General features: G+C 32.1%; 1 protein-coding gene across 5 annotated transcripts; it reads right to left on the bottom strand.

Annotated features, from left to right (window-relative positions):
• Positions 1-1,803: 1,803 nt before the first annotated feature.
• On the bottom strand, positions 1,804-25,477 carry LOC107359129 (teneurin-m). Of its 5 annotated transcripts, none has more exons than XM_015925581.3 (8): positions 25,034-25,477; positions 24,080-24,853; positions 22,572-22,781; positions 18,217-18,402; positions 11,960-12,106; positions 10,915-11,122; positions 10,289-10,315; positions 1,804-4,985 (listed from the first exon to the last, which is right to left on the bottom strand). In XM_015925581.3, the coding sequence occupies exons 1-8, from the start codon at positions 25,038-25,040 to the stop codon at positions 2,294-2,296; spliced, it is 4,251 nt and encodes a 1,416-aa protein (XP_015781067.1). In that variant the 5' UTR covers positions 25,041-25,477; the 3' UTR covers positions 1,804-2,293. The 5 variants fall into 5 exon arrangements, with proteins under 5 accessions (XP_015781067.1, XP_089122408.1, XP_015781068.1 ...); XM_089266282.1 differs by having other exon boundaries at positions 22,572-22,783; positions 24,301-24,853; positions 25,034-25,175; XM_015925582.3 differs by lacking the exon at positions 10,289-10,315.

The raw sequence follows: 25,477 nt of genomic DNA, 5'->3' as shown, positions 1-25,477 counted from the left end.
CTAAATACATTTTCTTGCATTATGAGAAGAGAGCAACCATTTCTCATTCCTCTAACAGGTTGCCTTTGTCAAAATCGACTTCTATTAATATTTCAGACCCAAGTTGTTTTACTAACAAGCTCAACAATTTGAGTATACATCTGATTTCAAGGCTACATCAACTATTATTTGACTCAATATTTTTATCCACTGATACCATTTTAACAGCTGTGCCAATGTTATTTATTATTGAAGACTTGAAAATAGTCAATTTACTTTGTTTTTCCTTCTTCCAAATGAAATTCTTCTTGTTTGGGACATGGCTACCCAATCAAGGCACACAAGATGTACCACTATAAACAAGCCATGCACAGTAGATTTATTTTACAGAATTTGAAAAATAGAAGCAAACAAAGGCTAATGGTTGGTATGAAAAAGCACATGTGGAGCATTTTGCGGATAAAGAGTTGTTCTTTATGAGCTTGTACTACAGCCAGTATGCCAGGCTCATAACAAATTGAATATTATTTAATCTGGATTCAAAAATATTCCGCTTCTCTTTTCGAGCCCTCGTTAGTCTGCAGTGTGGTGAGTTTCCTGTTTGCCAGGGGTTTCTTTAATCTCTTGTTCGGAGTTAAATGAACCTAAAAATTGTTTTCTCTTTCCATTCTCTTTGGTTCAATTATTCCGAATTTTTTGGTCTTCGAAAAGCTTTTAACTCTTTTTCACTACGATCTGTTTAACATTTTTCATAAACTTTGAGTTCAATTCCATATCTTTGGTCAGAAGATAAAATTTCATTAATTTCTGAATGGAAAGAGTAGGCCTGAGGCAGGATTTCAAGATAGGTATACAACTACTTCTGGATAATACATGATGCAATAAGCGTATAACATTTGCTCAGGTCGATTTCATCATGGATAGAGTTGGTCTTTGGAATAAATTGAATTTAAGATTTCAATTGCCATGTATTTTCAAAGAAATAGTCTTTTTCTTTGTAAATCTCTCCATCATTGAACAATTTCCATTATTTCAATCAATGTTTCCCTTCGCCATGTTTCCACTAGTTACACTTAAATACACTATGAACTATACTTACGTCGAATGTGTTTGAACAAAGACCACACAAAAGTCAAGCCTTTTAATGAAACTGCTAATCACGTATTTAAATGCCCCTTGAAATAAGAATAAAGAAATTAAAATTTATCTAAATTGAGTTTGGTTTTGAATTTAAATCAAGAGACTGGTGTCGACATCTATTGAGCAAATATATAAAATGTGACCTAAAATTTAATTGAATGATGTTTAACTTGAACAGTTTAAGTTATCAGTTTATTGGCCCAAAAAGCAAATATCGATAAAACTGACATAGGCCTTCAACTAGCTATTTCTTATCAGGAAATCGAAAGATGGCTTGAAAACGAAGAAACTGTCACATTGCCTCCTTTATTTGTCCGCACGGCAGCTATTAAAGATCTCAGCACAATTATTGATCTTTGGAAAAAACAATCAAGTATTATCAATTCATTAAGTAACTCTTTCTTGAAACCATCATACTGATCAATAATTGAATTTCAGTTCATCAATTATCAGTGCTAAGAGCTGACATAACCTACGACAGTTGAATCAATTCGATAGAAATGTCCAAACTCAATTTAGCTGCTTAGCTGAGACTTTGATGAAAAAATTGACATGACGGGTTCTCGTTTACCCTTACCGATACGTTAATCGTTTGGATACAACGAGTTGAACGAATTTGAGGTATTCAATTACAAAAATCAGCTCGAAACTATTATAATACATATATGAAAATAAGAAATGCAATTTTCGCTTGGCAAGTTGTTTAATTTCATTTTTATAAAGCAATATTATGTTACAATTGTGATCATCTTTAGCGAACAAATTTACATGGTAATTTGATTGATTGAAAAAACATCAACATTTAGCAAAATGAGAGCAAAGAAGGAAAAATTTGAAGATAGAACAAGAAAAATAATTGTTCATGAGAAAGATGGTTAAGAAGAAGGGAATAGGAAAAGGAAATAGAAATGTAAAGCAAATTGTGATCATTAGGGAAGTTAAGGTTTTGGTTACAAATAATTTACAATAATTTATGATGAAAAATAGATAAGACCAGTTAACATGCTTTTCTCAATTAATTTACAAGTCTTTCAATTTTCCTTTTTTCCATGAAATCTCCATAGGAGAAAATAAAATCTTTTTTGTTTCAATAGTTGACCTAAAATGACAAGCTCTGGTTCGTGGTTTTATCTCTATTTACAATAGACTTTGATGACGATGATGATGGCTTTTTTCATGATAATGTAACAGATGAAGGTGACAAGGAAGAAGATAAAGATGATGATGATGATGTTAATGACTTTAGAGACGGTGAAGATGAGAATGATGATGAATTATTATACAAAGGTTCGGGTGAAGCAGCATCCATTAAAATGTCTAAATAAGATGTTGATCGTTTATCTCGTTTAATAACATTATTTTTGAGATCAGATAAGTTTTTAACTAAACGCACTGTGACACCTTCAAGAACCAAACTATAGCCAAAACTAAGAGGTTCACTTGAAGGATTAAGAGCCATGGTTAATCGTCCAAAGGCATCGTATTGATAAAAAATGGAGTTTGCACCGACAACCGGATCAAGGCGAGACTTGAGTAAACCTGATGAGCCAACATATTCAAAGCTGTATGTAAATCCATCAGATGATTCAATTGAGGACAACATTTTCATTCGAGACATTGTCAGTGAACATTTTCCTCCCTTCGAGTTTTCAATTGATTTAACTTGATTGGCATAATCACGGAAAAGGTGAATCTTGTTGCCAGAGGAATCAGTGATTGAAGATAGTTTACCAAATGAAGTGTTTACATTGTAACTAAAGGTATAAATTGTCTTTTTATTTGAACCAGAAGATAAACTTCGAGTGGTTAAATGTTGCCCATAACGATTAAATATGTAAACCTCTAGAGATTCAGAGGAAGTTATTGAATATTCATGGTTTTCATCCAGTGCGGGAAGTGAAGTGTGAACTGATCTTATTCGCAGGTTTCCTTGATCACAGATATGAAGGCTTCCATCGGGTGTTACGGTAATTGAAGGAATGGCAGACATTTTAGAGGTTAAAGCAGTATTTACATCAACATTGAAACATTCACAGTTATTTTCCATGCATGAACAATCTAAATCCATTCCTGCATACTTGACGATTCTTCCATCGCCAGTTACAAGGCGAACTCGGTTAATCATTTGAGAATCACTTTCAGCTATAAAGAGATCACCATTTGTCGAGAAAGCAATTGATTGAGGAGTTTCCAGGAAAACTTGAGTTCCAAGTAAATTTTCAGCTTCCTTCTTGGACTCTGGATCTTCTTGAGCTGTAATTACGGATGAACAGTGAGTTGGTCGACCAGCAACCACTCTGATGCGTCGATCAGGTGTCAACTTGAGAACCATGTGATCATCAAGAATATGAAGTGAATTGTCAAGAGGATTGATTGCCAGTTCCGTGGGCCAACGAAGGTTAACCTTTTGAACAGGAATGGTTCCAGTACAGGGAAAGGGTTTCCAGTGCAGCTTGTGATAATGGTCACCAATAAGAGTGTGAATGTTTCCGTTTACATCAACATATCTAATGTTGGTTCCATCAGCAATAAACAGTTCACCAGTCAATGAAATGGCGATTCCTTTAGGATAAGCAAGACGAGCAGTTCGAGCTGGACGATCATCACCACAAAGCAACTTGTCTCCGGGTAAACACTTCACTCCAGAGCCGACAACAACCTCCAAATTGGATCTGGGATCGGGTGGATTGGAGCTGTTGATTGTTCGTAAAATTTGATGCTTTTCAGGATCGGAAATGTAAAGTTTACCATCAACTGGACCCATGACTAAATGATACCGATAAGCAACCTGAGAAGCTGAAAGTTCAACAATGGTGGTAACCTGTCCATCAGGGGTTATACGACGGATAAGGTTAAAGTCACCCACATAGATGGATCCATCAGGACCTGAAGTTAGAGCTACTGGAGCCAATAGACGCTGTTCACCAGCCTGTCCATTACAATAGGCACAATGAAGTGGCCTTTGTTGTCCATCGCCCATCAAGGTGGTCATAATGGAAGGCAACTTTTTCAAGTAAAGTGTTGATCCATCGCCCTTTTGCAAGATTCCTTCATGGAAATTGTATCGATGGTGAACATCCAGATTCCAACCTCCAATCTCCGAAATGGACATGTCATGACCAGCAACTTCCACTGTTTGAACTTCCCAAATGATTTGTGGACAATTGAGGTATTCGTATCCAACCGAGACGGTAGCTGTTGCCACTCCGTAAACCTTTTGTCGGTAAACATTTCGACGATTCCATGAGTAAGTGTATGAAATGTGAGGAACAGCTTCAAAGATTTGCTCGAAAAGGTTTCCTTCTAATGATATCTTGAGATGGACTAGACGAAGGGACGATGGAATGCGATCATTGGTCAATGTTAAATCAATTGTTGAAAGATAACCAGATCCTCGGTTTGAATGGTAGATTAGGTTAACCTCAGTTCCTGGAATTGCGATGCTCTCTTGGACAATTTTACCCTCTTCGAGAATCATCTTGTTGCTCTTGCTGGACAGTGAAGATACACCATTGAAACCCGATTTCCATGTGCCTCGGATAGAAGGTCTCATTGACTCGTAATCGTGTTCAACACAAATGGATGATCGATGGTCAGCCAGTTTAACTTCATCCGAGTTCATCTTAACCTCACCAATGACAACAATTTGATTCCAAGGAACAAAAACTGTTCTCTGAGTTGGTTTAAAAGGTTCACGTCTAAAGTCAAGAGTAACTGCTGATCCACCGTTAACCATGATATCAAACCAACCAGCTTCTCGAGAAACAACAATACCAAGATAATGATCATTAACAACACCAACTCGAACTCCCATCAGACCATAGCCCGAAGGTGAAACAACTTGACCTCGAATAACTGAAGCTTGGCTAAATAAGACGGAGAGAAAAAAAAGAACAAAAATAATCAATAAAAATATGAATAAAATGGACATGAAAATGTACAAAGAAAGATGTTCAAAGGATGGCAAAATGTTAAGACGAGAGTTGTTTTGATTTGAAAAGCTTTCTTTTGTGAAAACACAATATATTAATATATAATAAATCAAAATTTGCTGACAATTGAAACTCATGAAAGGCCAAAATAATGAGACCTTTTGTCAAAAAAATATTTCCTAGACTTTAACCTTTCCTGAAGCCGAGTTCAATTGAGAAAAGGAATGAAGAAAAGGGCAAATTTTGAATTTATTAGCAAACAAAAAAAGGGTTTTCAAGTTGAAGGAAATCAGTTGAAATGAAGGACCAGAAAATTTGACAAAATTAACATTGAAAACAATTAAATGAATCCTAGAGAGTCGAGTATTGAACTAATATGGGAAAATGAAAAGATGAAGATGATGGTTAAGATGACAGAACAGTTAACATTGTCAAGATGAGATATTATTTCAAAATGCTTATAAACGGTTGAGAAGAAGGAAGAAGATGGAAGAGCAAAAATGTCTAATATTTTCTTTTCTTCCTTCACCGTGTTTCTCTATCATCAAGCTTTCCTCTTTTTTCATTCAAGAACTGAATTCATCTTTCCTTTCCCGGTTAACAGGGGAGAATGGTGAAGACGAAGAGAATAAGAATAAGAAGAGAAAAGCAGAACATGTATACATCTTGATATGTCTCCCTTGGCTGCCAGAAATAATGAGAAACTCATAAAGATGATGAGGATAATGTTGGAGAAAGAGATTGGTTCGATGAAGATCATGATGATAATGATGATGGAAATGAACAAAGATATGATAAAGTTTTTACAGGAAAAGGCAGAGAAATATATTTATATATAAAAACAATCAGAGATGAAGAAAAGTGAAGGTAAAAGGTTCAGTTAAAACTATCATTATCATTATCCAGGTTCATTCCCATGATGATAGAAACGATGATAGTAACAATATCATGAAGAGAAGAAGCAAAAAAAGAGTAAAAAAGGGAAAAAAGAAAATGGAAAAGAACAGAATTGGGAAAAATCGAAACGGAAAAGGAAAAACTAGAAAAGACTCGAGAAAATAATTCATAAAAGCTGAGTTCTAGAGTCAACTTATTCGTTTTCATGAAAAGAGTAAAACTAGAAAAATGAATAATCTGAAAATGATTTATGCTGAAATGGTTGAAAAGCGATGAAAACCTTGAAAGGTCAAAGAAGGCAAAAAACGCAAAACAATAAACAGTTGAAATGATGATACAAAATTGAATTTTTTGTTTGCAAAAAGAAACAAAATTGTGGAATGAATTGTTAACCTTTTTTTATAAACAATAAAAGTTGAACATTTCCAAATGAATATCATGATAATGATGGTGATGGAAGAGTGAAAATGTTGAATAAGTAAAGAGAAACATTGCAAGTTGAACCTGCAAATGATATGTATATCAAGAAGCTCAGGCAATGTTAAGATTGAGTTTCAAGAGTTTTTACACTTTTTGTTTTCTCCATTTGGATAAATGGAAACAGCATGAGGAATGGTGAGGGGAAACGAGGAGTCAGAATTTAATGATGACTTCTACATTTTCCTTTTCCTCACTCCTTCCTTTTCTTACCAACATTGACTGGGAGTTAACCAATCATGGTAATCAAGAAAATTATCATGTAAACGAAAAATTGGCGAGAGCAAAAATTTTGCTCTCTTCAATTTTACAATAAATTCATGAGCAATCAAATCAAAAGTGTATCAAGATATCAACATTTCTCATGATAAACGGTTAAGTCAAAAGATGGTAAATGCTTGAAAAATGTGATTCATTGAAAACAATATTGAAAGTTTTGAAACAGATGAAAGCCTGAAGGAGTTTCAAGTCGCCGAGTAAAAATGCAATTTTCATTTTTCTCTTTTTAATAAGATATTTCAAGTTTCCCTGAATAAAAGGGAAAACTTGAAGAAGAAGAAATAATGAGAAAAGGCAAAATTGTTCAGTAAATAACATTACAAAATACGATTGGAGAAAAAAAGAATAAAAAGAAAAGAGAAAAAAACTTGGAATAATTGATTTGCATTTTGAGAAATGAAATAACATGAAATAACAGGATAATCAATATGATTTGGTTAAAGTGAATATAAAAAGTTCTGATAATCTTTTCTGGTAATAATATAAACCAACACAGAGTGAGATATAGATGAATAAAATGCAATAAAAATATCTCTTTTTACCTAAAAGTTTTACTTTTCTCTGAGAATGCAAAGAGAAGCTCAGAATTTTTAAACTTCTGAAGGAAAAAGATTAAACCAAGCAAAGTGAAATCAAGTGATATAACAATCGGATATGGACTGGAAATAATATCATTTCCTTATTGCCATCAAGTGTAATCAAATTTTTTGCCCAACTTATTTTATGTCTTTCATGATATTACATGGGACACAATTTTGAGCTTAAAAATGGTGAAAATGAAATTCCAAGTTTCTTTCAATTTAATTTCCAATGGAATTTTAAAGTGCCTCAAGGTAACTCATTTTTGCCTTATTTTACCTTTCGCTTTTAGTTCAATCTTTCAAATGTTATTACCTTATTGCATGATGTTGAGTTAACATTGAAATTGAAACAAGGAATATGAATAATCAGTGGAATGGCAAATTGAATGACAATTGTCAACATGATGAACCTGAACTGAATAAATGGATAACTTGACAAACAAAATGAATGGCTTAGAATAAATTCTTTGACATGATATTGTTTCATCTTTTTTCTTCTTCTTCTACTTTTCCAGAATTTCTTTCCAATCTTTCAGTTTGGTGTCAATAAAGAAGGTTAAAATGTAATAACGCACTTTTCACAGGGAAAATGCATTCAGAGAATGAAACTTGAATTTGGTGAAATCTCTTTGAAAGTGAAACAAAAAAGTTTGTCAACATTTTCTTTTCCATCCTTTTTCCTTATTCTTTATCCGATTTTCACCGAGTCTCACCTTCATCAGGGAATTGTGATGATGAAGGTAAGAGTTGATTCATTTTTACTTTTATCTTCTTTTTTTTGTTTCTAAAATTCTTTGGCTTTGCCAGCATTTTTGCTGAGGAAATTCATTGAGAAACAAAATCTTAACCAGGAGAGAAATGAAATGTCTTTTAAGGTAACAATTTCTTTTCTTCTTCTGTCACCATCTCAGAGTAAAGTACAAATGTCAACATTCCTAGGAGTGAAACTCAAATTCTTTCGCAAGTTACCCTGAACAAGATCAGGGTGAAGATGAAGATAAGAATGAAAAAAAGAAGGCAGAAAAAAGAAAAGAAAATGAAACTAGAAAAAGATTTACAAATGGACCAAAATGTGAATTCGAGCCTTTTTCGTTTCCAGGGAAAGAAACGAAAAAAAATTAGAAATTTGAAACATTTTTTTCTTCTCTCAACATTTTCAAAAGGTGAATCTTTTTTTCATCAAAACCAGAATCTAAATCTGGTCAACAATGAGCTCAAATTGTCATTGGATGAACTCTTGAAATTTTTAGTTTATTTTCCTCTTTTTTTCCATTCATTATTTTTCTGCTTCTTGTCACTGATTTCCATGAAAGTCGAAATGAAATTGACAAATGAATTTTTGAATAAAAGATGGAAAATGTTTAAATTAAAGTCGCTTTGTTTCACTTCAAGTTGATTGTTTTTAAACAGTAAAGCAATATTAACTTTGTAAAGATAGCAATTTTGATTTTTCATTGTATAATGTAATGAGATTGTAACACTAACACTAGAAGAGGAAGAAATGTGCAAGTTAAACAAAAAACTGGAAAGGGTCAAAAGAATTGAGTAAACATGAAAAAGAGATAAATCAATGAACAAAAGTTGAAACCGTTTGACAGAAGCAATTGTAATGAAAATATAAAATGCATTCAAGCTTCAACTTTTACTATTAGTTAATTTAGCTAATTTTGCTATTTAAATGCAAAGCTTTTGCGTTTCTTTCCTCTTCTTTTCCCTTCTTTTTCCCTTAACGATTTTACGCTGAATCCAGTAAACTATAATTAAGTTAACTATTCACATAGTTGGTAGTTATACAGAAGTCACCTTTGCTTCTTCATCAATCTCATCATGATGCCATTTAAGAATAACAAGAAACACAGAAGAAAGTGCAATACTGAAGAAAAATCAGAAGAGACGAGAAAAAAAAGGTTGTTCAAGTTTCAAGTGATGGTTATTCATTGAATATCATGCCATTGATCATTTCAGTTTGTTCATCTTTTCGCTTCTTGTGAGATGAACAAACATGGCACAGTCCAAGATAATGGATTGTTCAAGATAACGTTGGAAATGGCTATCATGATGACCTTCTTTGGATAAAAACTGTCCCCCTTATTCAAGACAAGAACCAGTGAAGGAGGCAAGATGAAGTAAAAAGATGATGAGGATGTCAACCATAACTTTCAACACCTCAACTCTTAACTGATTGTTGATGGAAAACATTGATTCTTTGATTTCTTCATTTTTCTTCTTTTCATCATTCCATTTTTACTCATCCCTTTACCCTAATCATCTTCATTCCTTTCCTTTTGCCTTTTAATTTTCCAACACATTGAGTTCAGGAAATGGTTAAAGCTTGCTGTCCAGTTAAATGTCCACTGAAAGTAAATAATTTTACTTTTTGCTGTTCATTTTTTTCTTCTTTTCCTTGTTTTTCTGTCTTTTTCATGATTTTTTTTCTTCACTCTTTTTCTTCTTGTCTTGCCTTCAACTGCAGAGTCACACTTGCAAGTTTGCAACAGAATTGAAATAATCAACCAACAGGAAAATTGATTGGTGAAAACTAATCAACCAGTGATTCAAGTGATTATTCAGAGATGACATTTACAATCAAAATGCAACTAGAGAGGAAAAAAACTTAACTAGACTATTGAGAGAGAAAAAGGTTTATCATGAAGAGAAGAAGAAAAAAACGAAAGAAAAAAAATCTAATCAGAATGAATCAGCATGAATGATTCTCAATGTATAATGCAAGACTGACAAATCAGGGTGTAAAGAATTAAATTGCAAATTAAATTGTAATTCAATTTTTCAATCACTCAAGTGGTTTAAAGGTTTTCAAATGAGAAAAAGCAAAAGATGTCAAAAAACATTGAAGTTGGAAAAGAGGAAGAGACACAAACAATACTAATATGGTACAAGGAGTGGAATGGTGTTTCACTCATTAAATGCTAAAAATTGATGATAAATTGGTGTTGGTGTTGATGAAGGAACATGAGAGTGATAACAATGATTGTTGTAACCAACCTTGCATTAAATCGGGTCCAAAAGAGACTTTATTGGTTAAGCAAATAAGAGAAGAGAGAAAGTAAAGTTAGTTTGAGTGGGAGTCAAAGTGGGGTTCAGTTAGACTTTGCAGGTAGAAATTAAATTAACAGAAAACAGTTGGTTCAAGATTCGATTGAAAAAGATTCGATAGGAAGTGCAAGGTTTGGGAAAAGGGTCAGTAAGGAAATGGAAAAGAATTGCAAGTTTTCTTTTTTTGTCTATTCGAAATGAAGATGAAAACGAAAAGAGAAAAAAAAGTGAAATGAAGAAAAAAAAATTTTGATACAAATTGAAGCTTCAGGGTTGGTAAGAGTAATGAACATAATAATGAGTAAAAGTAGAAAAATATATAAAAATAAAAAGAAACTGAATTGACCTTAATTGGCCTGGAGGGATTAAAAGTTGAAATGAATTTGAAATGAAATAATGAAAAGAAGATGGAAAAATTATGGTGAAATCATCATGAAGGTGGATAATGAGGAGAATGAGTAAATCAAGTAAAAAAAAGGTAAGAGATTAATGTAAAGGTTGGGAAAAACGAAAAAAAAGGTTTTCCAAAAGTAATGAAAGTTGGTTGAAAGTTGGGTCAATGTTTAAATGTTTACCTGTCATTGAAGGCTTTCCTGTGAGCATAGCTCTGAACTGAATCATCTTCAATCAGAAACTGCATTCGTTGGAAGAAGGAAGCTGTTGGCGATAAAGGTTGCTTTCGAAGTAAAATGTCCACTGGATCGGCTGATTTAAGACACAACGGATTGTTCTGGCAATCTTTTGATGAACAACATTCACTATCGGCACAGTCGATTAAACCATCTGATTTATCCATTTTTGTTGTTGATTCCATGATGGCATTTAATCAGCATTGGATGAATATCAGTTGACAAATATGATGAAAGAAAGAAGAAGAAACAAGAATTTAGATTTGCAATTGTGAATAGAACTGTAATGGAATGGTAAATGAACAAGAAAAATAATCAAGGTAAAGAAGATTTTCTTCTGTTCATTTATCTCTGAATCAGTCAGTTTAACAGTGAAAGATTGAAAAAGTAAATCAATTGGATTACACTGAGAAAATCTTTTCGCCTCTTGATCATCATTAATCTTACTGGACAATCAACATATTACTAGACATTGAAACTGGTTTACTTTATCGTAAACAATTTAAGGTTAAAAAAGAGCAACTTTTAGAAAAGTTTCAAATGATGAATCAATTGAAGGATGAAATGAAAAATGTCGACTTTTAATCATCATTGAGGTGAAACAGAGATACTGAATAATCTTGAAATGGTCAGAAGAGAAAAGTCCAGTTTTTACACTTTGCCTCTTCTGACCTTCTGAATATTAAGAGACAGAAAAATGGTTAAAGTAACAGTTTAGTCTGATATTGATTTGCTCATGAATCGACGATTCCATTCAGACTTGATTCACTATTCCTATGATCATTTTGATAATCTTTTTACTTACTCATGATATTCAACAACGAATCAAGTGGAATGAAAAAGTGATAAAGTTCGCATTCTTTTTATCATGAATCGTTGGAAGGGAATGGATGTAAACGGAAAACTGTTTTTACTATTTAAATATTTTCACCTTCAATTGTTTCAAAAGAAATTTAGAAATTTGGAAATTTGTAATTTCCATTAAACTTACCGTTATCATTGTCTTTTTTATCGCCACATTCCTTTTCCAATGGAATGCTACAATCATTTCCATGCCAATCAGAGTTGCATGAACAGAACCATCGTCCATCGCGTTCAACACAAACTCCACGATTATTACAATTCTTAGGGCAACCCTCTGAATAAGAACAGAAAAAGAAGATTAATATTGAGCAAAGAATAATTTGCAATAAAAAGACACAATTGATTCCATTTGATGGCAAGTGCATCCAAAGCATATTCACCGAGACCAACACTTTTCCACCTTTTTTCACCTCAATAAAAATTACCATTTAACCCTGAAGATACGAGTGAATCAAGGAAAACAATGAAATGCTGTTCAAGAGGAAAGACATTAGCAGATGTGCGATTTTATGGTGCAAATAAGAGAATAATCATTATCGTAATAAATGGAAAAAAATTGCGCCCAAACTGAAAGATGGAATAAAGATGAAGGCGAACAAGAAAAAATTTGGATAATATTTACATTGAGTTTTCTTCTGGTTTCTTCTCTTTTGCTCTTTAGTTCTTTACCATCTCATGATAACTTTTTACATTCTAGTATGATAATTTATTTACTTTGTCAGATTATTCTGGATTCTGGTGAACAGCAACTCGGAAAGGAAAAGGCAAAAGCAAGAGAAAAGGTAAGCAAAGCAAAAAGATGTAAGAGCAAGATCAAGTAATAGAGTGAAGTTTATTGCTAAAGACGATATCAATGTGCATAACAGAGATTACTGTTCATGATGGAACCAGCAAATAACCAGGGAAAGAAAGAGAAATAACTAAGTAGATATGTGTTAAGGATTAAACGGAGAACCAAGAAGAAGAAGAAGAAGAAGAAGAAAAGGGAAGAAAAAGTAAGGATAAAAGTAATACAGAAAGTCTAAATTACTACAGAAAACTATGGTCATCGTGAGCAATTACAGTATCCCAGGAGATTGAATGAGACAGGGAAGAATGAGAAATGAAATACCTTATGGAAAGTGTGTAATGAAGAAAGAATGGCAGAAAAGAATCAATATCAGAATAATCTGGTCGAAAGTGAGAAGAAGTCGACTGATAATGAGAAGTGATAATTTAGTATGAAAAATCATAATTATGACAGGGAGTGAATAAGAAAAGATTGAAATGGTGAAATGATGCCATTTAATGTATCAACATTGGTCATGGGATGCAGTTTATTAGATGAAATTAATTAGGATCTTTTATGTTCTTAATCAACTCTCTAAGGAATTTTGTTTGCTTTTTTGCTTTTCTCTTTTTCCTTTTTTTTACCTCTTCGATTCTGAATGTGTAAAAGTTTTATGAGAAACGAAAGGGAAACGAGTTGCATAAACGGATCAAAGTTGATGATGATTGTTGTGATGAGGAGGAGGAAGTAAAGTGAAGGGCTAAACAAGGTAATGGAGAAATGAAATTTAGCTTTTGGTGCAAAGTAAACCCTGAAACCTGGTAAGGATGAATAAATAAACGAAACTTGGCTTTTAAATGAAGAGTAAAAACAGAAGGAAAGCCTTACATTGCTTGAGTTCCAAGTTTAATGAATCGTCTCAAATGGAAATCGATTTTTTCATGGTTTTATAAAAAAGTATACTTTCAGTTGCAACAGAATAAGAATTAAGAATAAAGTAAAGAGAAAATGAATTACCACAGAGAAGAAAAGAAAAGTTTAATTCTCTCTCTCTCTTCTGAATTCCTTTCATTTCCAACCATCTTCATCATCTCGAGACATTGTGACATTAATAGAAGTCGTAATTGAAACTAGCCTTTCACTGAATAAAAACTTTAACCAATTGTCAGCATTTCTAGTGTTTCTTGAGTGTTCAACAGTTCAATGTCAGTGTTAATATGTTTTGGCCGTTTCAATGTTGACTAGAAAATGCTTAATGAATGATTCAATTTTTAATAACAATTAAGTGTTGGTCTGTGTTTAACTTTTGTAGCTTCAGTTTAGTCTGAAAATTGGATAAGCAAAAACTGTGCAAAAACTGTCAAGTCTTTTTGTTTAACGTTTGGTAAACTGCCAACAATGTTTTGTCAGATAAAATGTTTAACTATTTAGTATCAAGTGTACGAGTGTTTTACAGCTTATTAGGGAAACGTGTAGAATGATGATCAAAACTAGGATCATCATTATGATGAAGTTGCTAATGGATGGAGAAGAAGGAGGAAAAGTGAGAAAAAGTGATGAGAATGATGATATGATGATATGATGGATACAAGAGGTAAACTGTTTCTACTTAAGGCAAACAACTGACTTTTGTTTAACAAGAAAATGAAAAAATGTTCAAACTAAGTTTATGATGGATCAAGCAATGGTGAATCCGAAAAATTGATTAAGTGGTTCGACCTCAAACGGCTTTAGTTTTGTCGATGTCTTTCGATCTATAAGTCTGATGAAAATATTACAACTATCATTATACGAAGTTTCATGCAAGTGAAGGCAAATCTCTGTAGAATCCGATTCTTTAACAAGGAACAAAAAGTTGTAATGATACTGATGATGATAAATAGTGAAAAATGTACACATTTCAGTTGGAAGATTCAGAGAAATTCCAACTTCTAACTTGATGTAATGATGAAGAGGAAAAGTGTTACAAATTGTCTCAATTCCATGTCAAAAGGGAAAAATAATGAAAAATAATGTTGAGAAAAAGGAAGAAGAAAAAGTATTGAGAATGAACAAGTATGATTGAGATGATAAGTGAATGAAAGATCAATGAATGATCGAAAAAGACGAGATTCCATGTACTTGAAGCAGGGTATCAAGAAAAGGTTTGAATTTGGAGAAAAGTAAAGTTGAGGGAAAATTGCCATTTTCATAATGAAACGTTACTCGAAGCTGCTCAACGGACAAAAAGGTTATTAAGAAAAGTTTGAAATTGGATCGAAGATTATACATTTTATTGCAGATTATTTGGAAGATTGATCTGAATTAAGCAGCAAACATACACAACTGATTAGAACAGTGATTGATTAGGTTGAGTCGTGAAATGAAAAGAAAATGAATGGAGAAAACAAAAAGAAGCGAAAAAATGGAAAGAAAAGGTTAGAATACAAGTTTATCTGAGCTTCTATTCAGGGTTACATTAAACTGAAACATGGGATAAAATTGATGGCCTTTTTTACTCCCAGTCAAGTCCGTAAATATCAACCAATCGATTTGCCATTGAATGTTAAACTTGTCATACACTTGACCATTTATAAGGAAAACAACAAAGAGTAACTCATAACACAGAGAAAGAGAGAGAAAAGGAAGAAAAGAAAGAGACAGAATTTTACTTGCCTCATGAAACTAGCTAAAGAAATTGGAGAGAGAGGAAAAAAAAGAGAAAAGAAAAATTGGTTTCATGATATCATGAAGACCCATTTGAAAAGAAGTGAAACACAAAATAAACCAGAATGGATTTCAATCAATGATCAAGATCGATTCTTATAGTTCAACTTTTTCATCATTACTATTGTCTATTAAACATTCAATGGAAAAATATTTTGTTACATTGAGTCCAGTGATAAATGACCATTTTAAACGTCATCAAAGTAATGTTACAATGAAATAAACTCTGGTCATTAAAGAAACTCGAGTCAGAACATTTTTTTCCTCTCAATCAATTTACCAGTAAAAATGCAAAAACTATCCAGTCATTAGTCCAGACTCTTAGACTTGAAGTCAACCGAGCACAAGTAGACCTTCAAGTTGCAAGTTTACAACTTGCCTGCGTCTATGGAAGCTTCAAACCTTTAGTCAATTCGTTAAAACGCTAACTTCGCGTCCAAACCTAAAAGCTCAATTCATTATCGAAAAGTGTTTTATCTTGTGTATCTTAATTACTACTGCGATTATTTGAATCGGCTGAAGATTTAAAATTATCCAATGATTGGTCCAGACCCTTGGACTTGAAGGCAACCGAGGACAGATGAGCTTCAAGTTTGATTAAGTTGGAGATGCAGCACTCGGCTTATCGATTGAATGATTAATTTTCAAGTGAAAACAATTTTCAATTTCACTGGTTGAATGATATCCTCAAATATTGGTATTTGATTGGAATACAAAAATGGCTGATTAACAATCAAACAGCATCTTCTAGTTAGCCAATTGAATTTACCCTCCTCATCGTTTCCTCTTTTTGTTCATTATCATCAATGTAATCATCATTTTGTTCAATACATTTCTTTAAAAGTGTTTCAAGTTCAATGAAAGTGAATCAATAGAAAAATTTTGGCCTCTCTCTTTTCACCATTAAATAACAAAAAAAAGGAACCCATTATATTGAATGTTTGGATCAACAATGATCAAGATTAAAGTTGATCAGAGAGGGAAGAAAAAGAAGTGATAATAAATTTCATTCTCTAGTTAAGACGATAATAATGATGAAGGTAATAACTATCAATTCAATTTGGTGTTTTAGTTTCACTTTTATCAACTAATAACTAATAACAAAAAAAAGTCATTCCAATCACTAGGTAAGAGTAGAAAAGTTGATTCAAGTTGAAATAATTTCACAAGAATTTTGTTTTTCGACGAAACTTTTCATTTGAAATGTGTATCGATTGAATGAGAAGACTATTGTAACAATTTTATTAGATTTTTTGGGTTATTACTTTTTTTCATCTCTCATGGTTGACTTGATATTTCATCTGTGAATCATGAAAAGTCAACCTGAAAATGCTGCATGAATACAAAGTCAGATTATGCATAAGAATTTAGTTTGATAAATATGACCATGAGGAGCTGGAAAAGAGCAAAGAAGAAGAAGAAGTAGAGGAAAAAAAGAGAAACGATTTTCTTCTTCTCTGGTAAACATGATAAACTCAATTTAGCCATTGCTATGAATAAAAATCAACTCGATACTGTTTAGGGTTAAACACCAAATGTCTCATAATGGTGATGATGAAAAAGATTCAGTGAAACGCAATTTTATTTGGAAACATGAAAAAACTGGAAAAGTAAACAATGTTAAAATGTTATTTTCACTTCAATTAAGGTTAATATGGTTCATTAGGTATTTTCAATGTTTCATTACCAAGTAATAAAAATCAATCATTCCCATTAAAGTCAACATTCATGTAAAGCAAAAATTAACTCACATAATTATTAACCAATTAAAAGTAAAGAGTTTAATTTTCAATTAAACATTTATGTTAATGTGAAACAAAATCATTCAATTATCTCGCCTTCATCAGGTAAATATACTTTGAGTAGACTAGAGTTGAAATTATGAATAGCAATTGGAAGAGCAATTGATATTGAGATTGAGAAAATTGGAAATGTCAATTTTTTCGTGCAAAAAGTGAAATCAGTTTTAATGTTTAATGTTTTATTGAAAGCATTTAAGAAATGAATTAGAAACTCAAATGGCTGCGATAATCTCAATGTGCAAGTTGGAAAATCATGAGAAATTCAAAGTGAATAAGATTAAGGAAACAAGTGTAATCAATAAATGGTCAACAATGTTCGTGCAAAAACTGTGGACAGTAAACTTAGACTTGAAGGTAAATGGTAAACTTGAAAATAATCTTATTTGATTCAATTTTAATTTTGTAATTCTGTTGCTATTCAATAATGAGAAGAATTTCAGATTATTTTGTAACAATGAAGCAATTTAAAGTTTGATGAAAAGTCACTTGCAAGCTTCCAAGCTACCAAGTTTAAAAGATTCAAAAGACTCAATAAGATTTCAAGTTTATCTGGTTAACTAAAAGTAACTGATTATCACGTTATTTTCATTATGATTGAGACAACCAAATGATGAAATTTGAAGAAAATGAGCTTTTCTGATGAATAATCAAGTTATAGTTTAAATTACGTTTCACTTTACAGAGTTGGCTGAAGATAAAATGATATGAGAAAAGCGGCGTTTTGGGATTTCTTGTCGTTTTCAGGTCAAGTAGAGAATGGAAAAAACCAAATAATTTATTCTTCAATATCTATGGAAATATTGGTTTAGTCATTTCTGGTCAAACTTGCACTTCATTTTTATCTTTGCCAATAACTAGATAACTTTTCAACATTAATTCAGTTAAACTTTTCCAATGTGTGACAAGCAAGTCATAACCTTTAAATGAAGTGGTCATTTTCATGGTGAAAACAGGATTGATTGTTGATGAAGCAGGTTGGCGACAATTTTTCAGGTTGACTCTTATAATGCAATTGGATGACTTGAACCAACAACAGAATCGTCAAGTTGGTTAATTCAATTGAATCAATCATGATTGGGTTAACAATTTATTCATCACTGTACTCACCTAATGTACATAATTTTCCATTCCATCCTTGATTACAGAAACATGTACCATTGTTGCATCGTCCATGCTCCAAGCATCTTGGGTCACAAAGACGTTGTTCACAATTTGGTCCAGTCCATCCTTTATTGCAAACACAACCTCCACTTTGACACTGACCATTAGGACCACAATCGAGATCACATTTTTCTGTAAAAATGAGAGAAGAAGAAACAAAATTAGATTAACTTGAAAGACAGAAAAAGGTCGAAGAAAAGGAGAAAAAAATGAAAATTTAATCAATAATATTGAAGCAAAGAGTAAAGGCAATAGTTTCATAATGAAACTTTTCAAGTAATTATCGTTTACATCATCAACAGCATCATCATTAAGAGTATCTTTATGTAATATTGAGCATCATTATATAATAAAAGATGGGTTGAAACGATTGACCAAGCGATAATTTTACAAGGCTGATAGAAGTTCAACATTAAAGAGATGATTAAAGATGACAATGGATGCTAACTGATGAACAAATGAACCAACAAATTGAGTTGTTATCATCTTTTAACCACATTTTCACTTATAGTCCAAGATTATCAACATAATGAAAAGTAATTTTCTTAACCATTCAAGTAAATCTTTGAAAAATGGAGTAAAGTCTGATAGAGAAACAGTTTTTTTCATTTTACCAAAATTGTTATTTAATAAAATTATGATCAATTGAAAAGCAAAAAAAGTTATTGATTATGATAATGAAACTATCATTGGATGAATTTATCAAGTTAGAGAGCTATGAAGTGATGTTTAAATAATTGAATGTACAATGTTTTTCATGGATTTCATGAGCAAATCATTTGGGCAGAAGATGGCAAGTTGATAATGAAGATAAAGGAAATTGAAAGGAAAGTAAAAAAAAGATGAGTTTACTGTCATCAGTGATCACTTGTGCTGCACCAAAATTGAGGCTTCATCTTTCATCACAATCATCATTTTGGTGCAACCACCAGCAGCCATCATCCATTTGTTTAATGAAAATACTTTACTCATTTTTCTCTCTCTTCTTACTATTTTTTTGCTCTTCTTTCTCTTGTTTACTGACCATCAGCAAGTGTAGTTAATCACTCGTATAAAAACAACTAACGGTTCGATGGATAAATAAGGGAGTCGAAATTTCTTTTCAAATGATGATGCAGGATGAGAAGAGATGAAAAGGAAAGAAACTAGACAATAATAAAAAAGAGCAAGAAATGACGATAATGACAAGAGAAGCAAAAAATGAAACAATCATATTAACAGCAATGTCAATGCAAGCTTGTCCAATGTTGACCAGAAAAGAAAAAAGTTGCTAAATTAATCTGAAAGAAATGATAATTCTGAAAAAGGCAATTGTTCCTTTTCATTCTGTCTTTTTTCATCATTTTTTGTTTTCTCCTTCAACATCTCTATTTGATTTACAAATAACAGTTTCATATAAAATGGCATTAATAGCAACAATACGAGTAATCGTAAGCAAAATGCTAAGACACAAGCATTAAGATAACAATAAAAAAGATATTAATAAAAGGCAATAATAATAGGTAATGTTAGTTGTTAAAACATATAATAGAGCTCAGACAACAGAAGCAAAAGAAGTGAACAGAGTTACTAAAGGGGAAAAGATGCTGTTATGAACTTATCTAATTGACATGAGAAACTGAAAAGAAGAATGTCATGAAAATGAATAACAAAAATTAGTCGATTGATAGACAATTGAGGATGGATTGAGGATAATATCAAAAGGAAGTCTTTAGATTACATGCAATTCTGTGGGTATTCCAGTTGTTCATTTTCATGAATTGGATGCTTAATAGCGAATGACTTTTGTATTTGGAATGATTTTTTTGTCAAAAAGCTGAGAATTTCGATTTTTGATTTTTCTTTTTTTTCTACGATTTTTATTTGTATTTCGCCCACATTTTGTGTTCCTTTTATCTCAATATTGTTGAGAAGATAAAGATTTTACTGTTTATGTTTTCTTCAACATTTTCTTGGTAAACTCAAGATTCTGTATTGATGTTAATCATGTTGATGACTGTCGAGTGTTCTTACTTTAATTGAGAAATAATTGAAACATTTTTCAAGAAAAAATATCAATGGTCATTTGATATGTTCATAAGTGGGTTAAAAAAAGCTTGAAAAGATTTGAGCAAAGTTGATAATCTTGTTGATCAATTGCAGAGAAAAACTTGAATTGCAGATCTTTGCATTCACATTTTACTCTGTCAGTGGTTAGGCCGTTAGTGTCTCAAGAGAAGTCAGATAAATCAGGATAAGAAGAAAAAAAAGTAAACCTTGTAGGTTGATGTATGAGTTTTTTTGCCACATTTTGAAACTTTACTCTTCTCTCTTCATCATCTTGAGATGAGAGCAAGCAAAAGATAAAGCGAAGCAATATTGATGAAGAAAGTAGAAGTAAAAAAAGCTTTTCAAGTGATGATAAACGGAAATAAGTGGTTATCCAAAAGTAATACATATATCTGAAAAGCATGTACAGCATGGGACAAGAAAATAATAAAACTTAGCAGCTATTAGAAAATTTACCTCCAAAGATAAACATTACTGAATCAAAATCAGCAATTTGATATTTCATCTCATTTCAAATGTTGATTCAGAATCTAGAAAAAAAACTCAAACTTTCAAACAATCAAAGCAGATAGATTTTTTAATTTCTTACTTTCTAGACTCGAAAAGATTAACTTTTCAAACCAATTAAAAGGTGATTTTTATACTAATTAAGTAAAAGTTGATCTTCAGATTTACTTACTATTTTCAATTTTTTCAACTTTTATTTTGCACTGCATTTCCATTGAGCTCATAAGTTAGCTAAATGTTCAAGAGGCAAAGTACAATAAAGACATAAATAACTGTTCCGTTTGAAGCTCAAGTCTTGATGAACTGTATCAAAGTAAAGGTTTTTGACTGAACCTGAAAGTGTTGAGCAAATTAATAAACTTGTAAAACTGTGAAGATGATGAAAAAGAGGTGAAATTAAATTTCCGATTGTAATCAAGAAAACATTTTCCTTCCGTTGTAATGATAATGACAAACTTGATACCAATAATGGTGAAAAATGCTTTTAAAATCAACATGAAAGTTTGTGAATCGCTTTAATTGCATCAAAGACTATTAAACTTGAAATTAAATGAAACATAACAAAACTGGAAAGCAATTTGTTCATCAAAAAAGTTTCATAAGCAACAAAATCACAAATTAAATGATGAGTTTTGAAACAAATGAACAAAAGTCCATTTCTCTTTCAACCTGTAAAACTAACAATGGATTGCGATTCATGAAACGAACCTCTAGTATAATCGATTTTCATGAATTTTTCTAAACACAATGTAAATATATTTCAGGGTAAACAAAGGGTACAGTGAAAATGATTGATGAAATGGAAAAGAAAAATTGAATTGAAAATCGATTTTCCTTTTTCCAGTCAAGAAATTTGACCCTATTATCCAGAGTAAATGGTATGAGAAAAAAAAGACACGAAAATAGGTGAGCATATAACGATGAAGATAAATGTTCAAAGGTAAAAATGATGAGGATGATGAGAAGGTTGATAGGAAATGTGAATAAAGAAAACGTGAATTGAACAAAAAGGACGGATATAAGTAAATTGATGTTCAGAAAATTGATATAATAATTTTAGAGCATGATATTTGTTTTCCTTTCATCACAGTTTACACATGATTATTTAGTTTCATTTCAAGATATCTTCATCTTTCCTCTTTTTCTCATAATAAGCTTTCACCTTCATCTCAACAGATTAACTTCTCTGTTACTTTTAATCACTTTTGCACTTGTACAGTTGGCAAAAGAAAAAAAACAGCAAAAATGGTTTCATGATGATCATGATGATTACCGGGTAACAGTAATGGTTAACTTTTCAGTGTGTAAAAGCAGATAATAGAGAAAATTTTCAACTGATTGGGACATTTGAGGTTAACAAGTTAACACAAAGCTACAGAGAAAAGGATCGTTAAAAGGATGAATAAGATGATGTTGTTGATGTTGTTGATGATGCTATTTTGGTGCACAAAAAAGCTATCAAGAGGTTAAAGAGTAAAGAGAGAAAAATCAATTATGTTGAATATAAATTGCGATGGATTTAAGTGAAAATGGAGATACTTTGTAAAGATGAAAAACCAATTTTCCTTTTCAATATCATTTAACGTTGAAGATGAGAAAAGAAAGAAAAGAAACATTTCCCATTTTAGATGTTTTCTTCTTTTCCTTTTTCTCTCTTCTTCTTCTTCTTTTTTGTCCATCACACAAAGAAATAGAAGTAAGATGATGAGGAAGACAAGCTACAATGTTACAAAAGAAGGACCAACCTTGAGAGCAATCACTTCCCATCCATCGTGGTTCACAAATACATTGACCTGTTTCAATGACGAATGTCCCATGACGAGAACAATCCTGTAAACAGCGTAATGATTCGGAATCAAGTTCTGAACAATCGGCTCCTTTCCATCCTTTACTACAAAGACAAAGTCCATTGAAACAGACACCATGTCCAGTACAATCAGGATCCAGACAATCAACTGTAACAAAAGATGAAAAAATTAAGTCAAAATCAAAGTCAATGTTGAAGTTTCAATATTTGCCAAAACCAAATGAAAGGTTTAACTGTAAACATTTTAAGATTGATCAAGATGTTGACCAGAAAATTTGAATACTTTTCTTATTCAACATGAAAAGAAGATTCTTTTATCGAATGAGTTGATCTTTTTGTCGTTTCATTTTATGTTGGTTTCGCTATTTGTCAAGAATCTTTATTCCTGGTGAATATTACATGAGACAATAATGAATCATTTAGACTGGTTAACCATAAAGTTGAACTACAGACGAACCAAAATTTTCAATCTTGATCTATTTACCAATTCAATGTTAATCCAAATGCATGATGATAGTCATATATTATAGAGGATAAAATCAAATCCAAGAGTAAAACCATATATCAAGAGTTGATTCATTCAATTTCTCACTTTTGTCGAAGGAAGAAGAGAGAAAAGAGAAACTTTTTTTGCTTTCATGTTCACCATGAACTGAAACTTTGTATCTTCACCAACCTTTCCTGGTAAACTTTAACCAGTCAAGTTATCGATTTTTCCCCTTTTCTCTCTGCTCTCTCCTTTGCCTTTACCAGTTAACACACAAAACCAGAGTCTTTTGCTTTCCTCTTTTTTTTCTTCCTCTTCCTTTCCCTTCTCCTGAAAAGTTCATTCCATGAAGATGGCAAAGAATGATGAAGAATAAGAAACATCTGATGAATCTTTTTTATTCCGTTTTTTCAAGATTGTTAACAAGAATTTCAACAATCATTCTTTTATCCTTTCTTATTCAGTGAATCATGATGCAAAGTGTTAAAGAGTTTGGCAAAAAAAGTAATCCTTTTATCATCAATCCACATGGAAAATTAAGTTTCTGATGGAGAAAAAGTTCATTTCAATCTTTTCTTCATTTCACATTTAATCTGGAAATTCGTTTGATTATTGATCAATTGCTATTTCAATTGTTATTCCCAGTCACCAGTTTCAATTTGCATTTCAAGTCGATATTTAAAGTGAAACATTTTTTCCATTGAATAATTGCTTTGATTGAAAAGTGTTTCTCATGAGATTAATTGCTTCAATCATGTTTAGCTTCACTTACATTGAGCATTTTTATTGACTTCAACTTTAAAAATTGAAATAAATAAATAACTTTAAAATGTTGGCAACTTTTATCACCATTTGGGTAAAATTGGTTGTTGACATTGAAGCGAAAATGAAAGCTGCTTTTAAATGGTTTTGAGCAAATAATGAAATGTTTGTGTAAATCTTTGAATCTTGCTTCTTACCTTCTTCACAATGTTGACCTTTGTAACCGGGAAAACAGTGACACTGCCCATCAGTACAATCACCGTGTCCACTGCAATCTCTGGATTCACATTCTTCTTCCCTTAATTGGCACTCTTTTCCCTTCCAACCGGCCTCACATTGGCAAGATCCTTTACTGTAAACTCCACGTCCGGAGCAAAGTATCGGACAAATCTTCAATTCGGATTGACTTGCAACTTCTTCTTCACAGTGTTGACCTTTATACCCTGGATAACAGTGACATGAACCTTGGATACATTCACCATGTTCATTACAATCACTTATTTCACATTGGTCTTTCCTAATTTGGCACTCTTTTCCCTTCCAACCGGGTTCACATTGACAGACACCTTTATAATAAACTCCGTGTCCAGAGCAAAGTATGGGACAAGTTTCAGAGCGAGACACTTGAGACTCTGATGATGATGAATTGATGATGAGAAAAAATCGCCAATATCCATTGATAAAATATGCTAAAGCTGCTAATGAGGCAAGTGAGATGAGCATAAAGGTAATTGAAGCACATTTCCAGGAACAATGACGAGATACATTTTTCCGTATAGTTGAATATAATGAGGGTCGACCAACCGACTCATAGAGACCTGGGAAAGGTTCACGGATTCCATTGGAGACAGATCGTGACCTAAGGTCAAGAGTATTGGTCAGTAAAGTTGAATGGTTTGGTGGTAAAGCATAACATTGGCGTCCTGGTGAGAAGGCCAAGTGATTTGGCGGTAGAGCATAGCATTTGTGCTCTAAAATACAAGACATGGAAGATGAAAGGTAAAAAGGACAGAGAGAAGAGAAGAGAAGAGAAAAAGATATTAAAATTTGAAAGTGAATGATACAAATATCAATGTTTGGTTCAAAAGAGTCTACAAAGACAAAAATGGTAAACTGGTAAAAGGTCAGAAAATGGGTAAAAAATTACACACCGTTCATTAAGAGTAAAGGTTAGTGAACGAAATGGCGTACAAAATGGATTGACAAGAATTTAATCTTGCAATAAAATATTGATTTGATGAAATGTTGAGATGTAAATCAATTTACACTGTTACAATTGGTATTGGTGGGTTATCCATTTGCGTTGAAACTGTTATGTTATAATCACACAAGGATCACACATATGACACAAGAATCACAAGTAAAGCTGATGGTATTGATGATGATGAAGTTAATATCCAAGAGAGGAAAAAAACAGTCAATGGAAGAAAAAAAATTAAGATAAATTGAATTTAGTTAAAAAAGAAAACGTTTGTATTAATTTTTACTATTGGAAATGAAACATTTCAAAGAATCTCTTAGTTTCTCTTTTTTTCAAACAAATGAAATAAAAAACCTAAAAGTTGAGTTTACTGTTTAAGTGGCAAAGTTGAACT

This window comes from Tetranychus urticae, chromosome 1 (assembly GCF_039701765.1).
Source record: "Tetranychus urticae isolate SD_2017Ah chromosome 1, NJAU_TeUrti_SD_1.0, whole genome shotgun sequence".
In the NCBI taxonomy this organism is placed as follows: Eukaryota; Metazoa; Arthropoda; class Arachnida; order Trombidiformes; family Tetranychidae; genus Tetranychus; species Tetranychus urticae.
The sequence above is the reverse complement of the archived record's forward strand: the minus strand, read 5'-3'. Positions and strand labels throughout refer to the sequence as shown.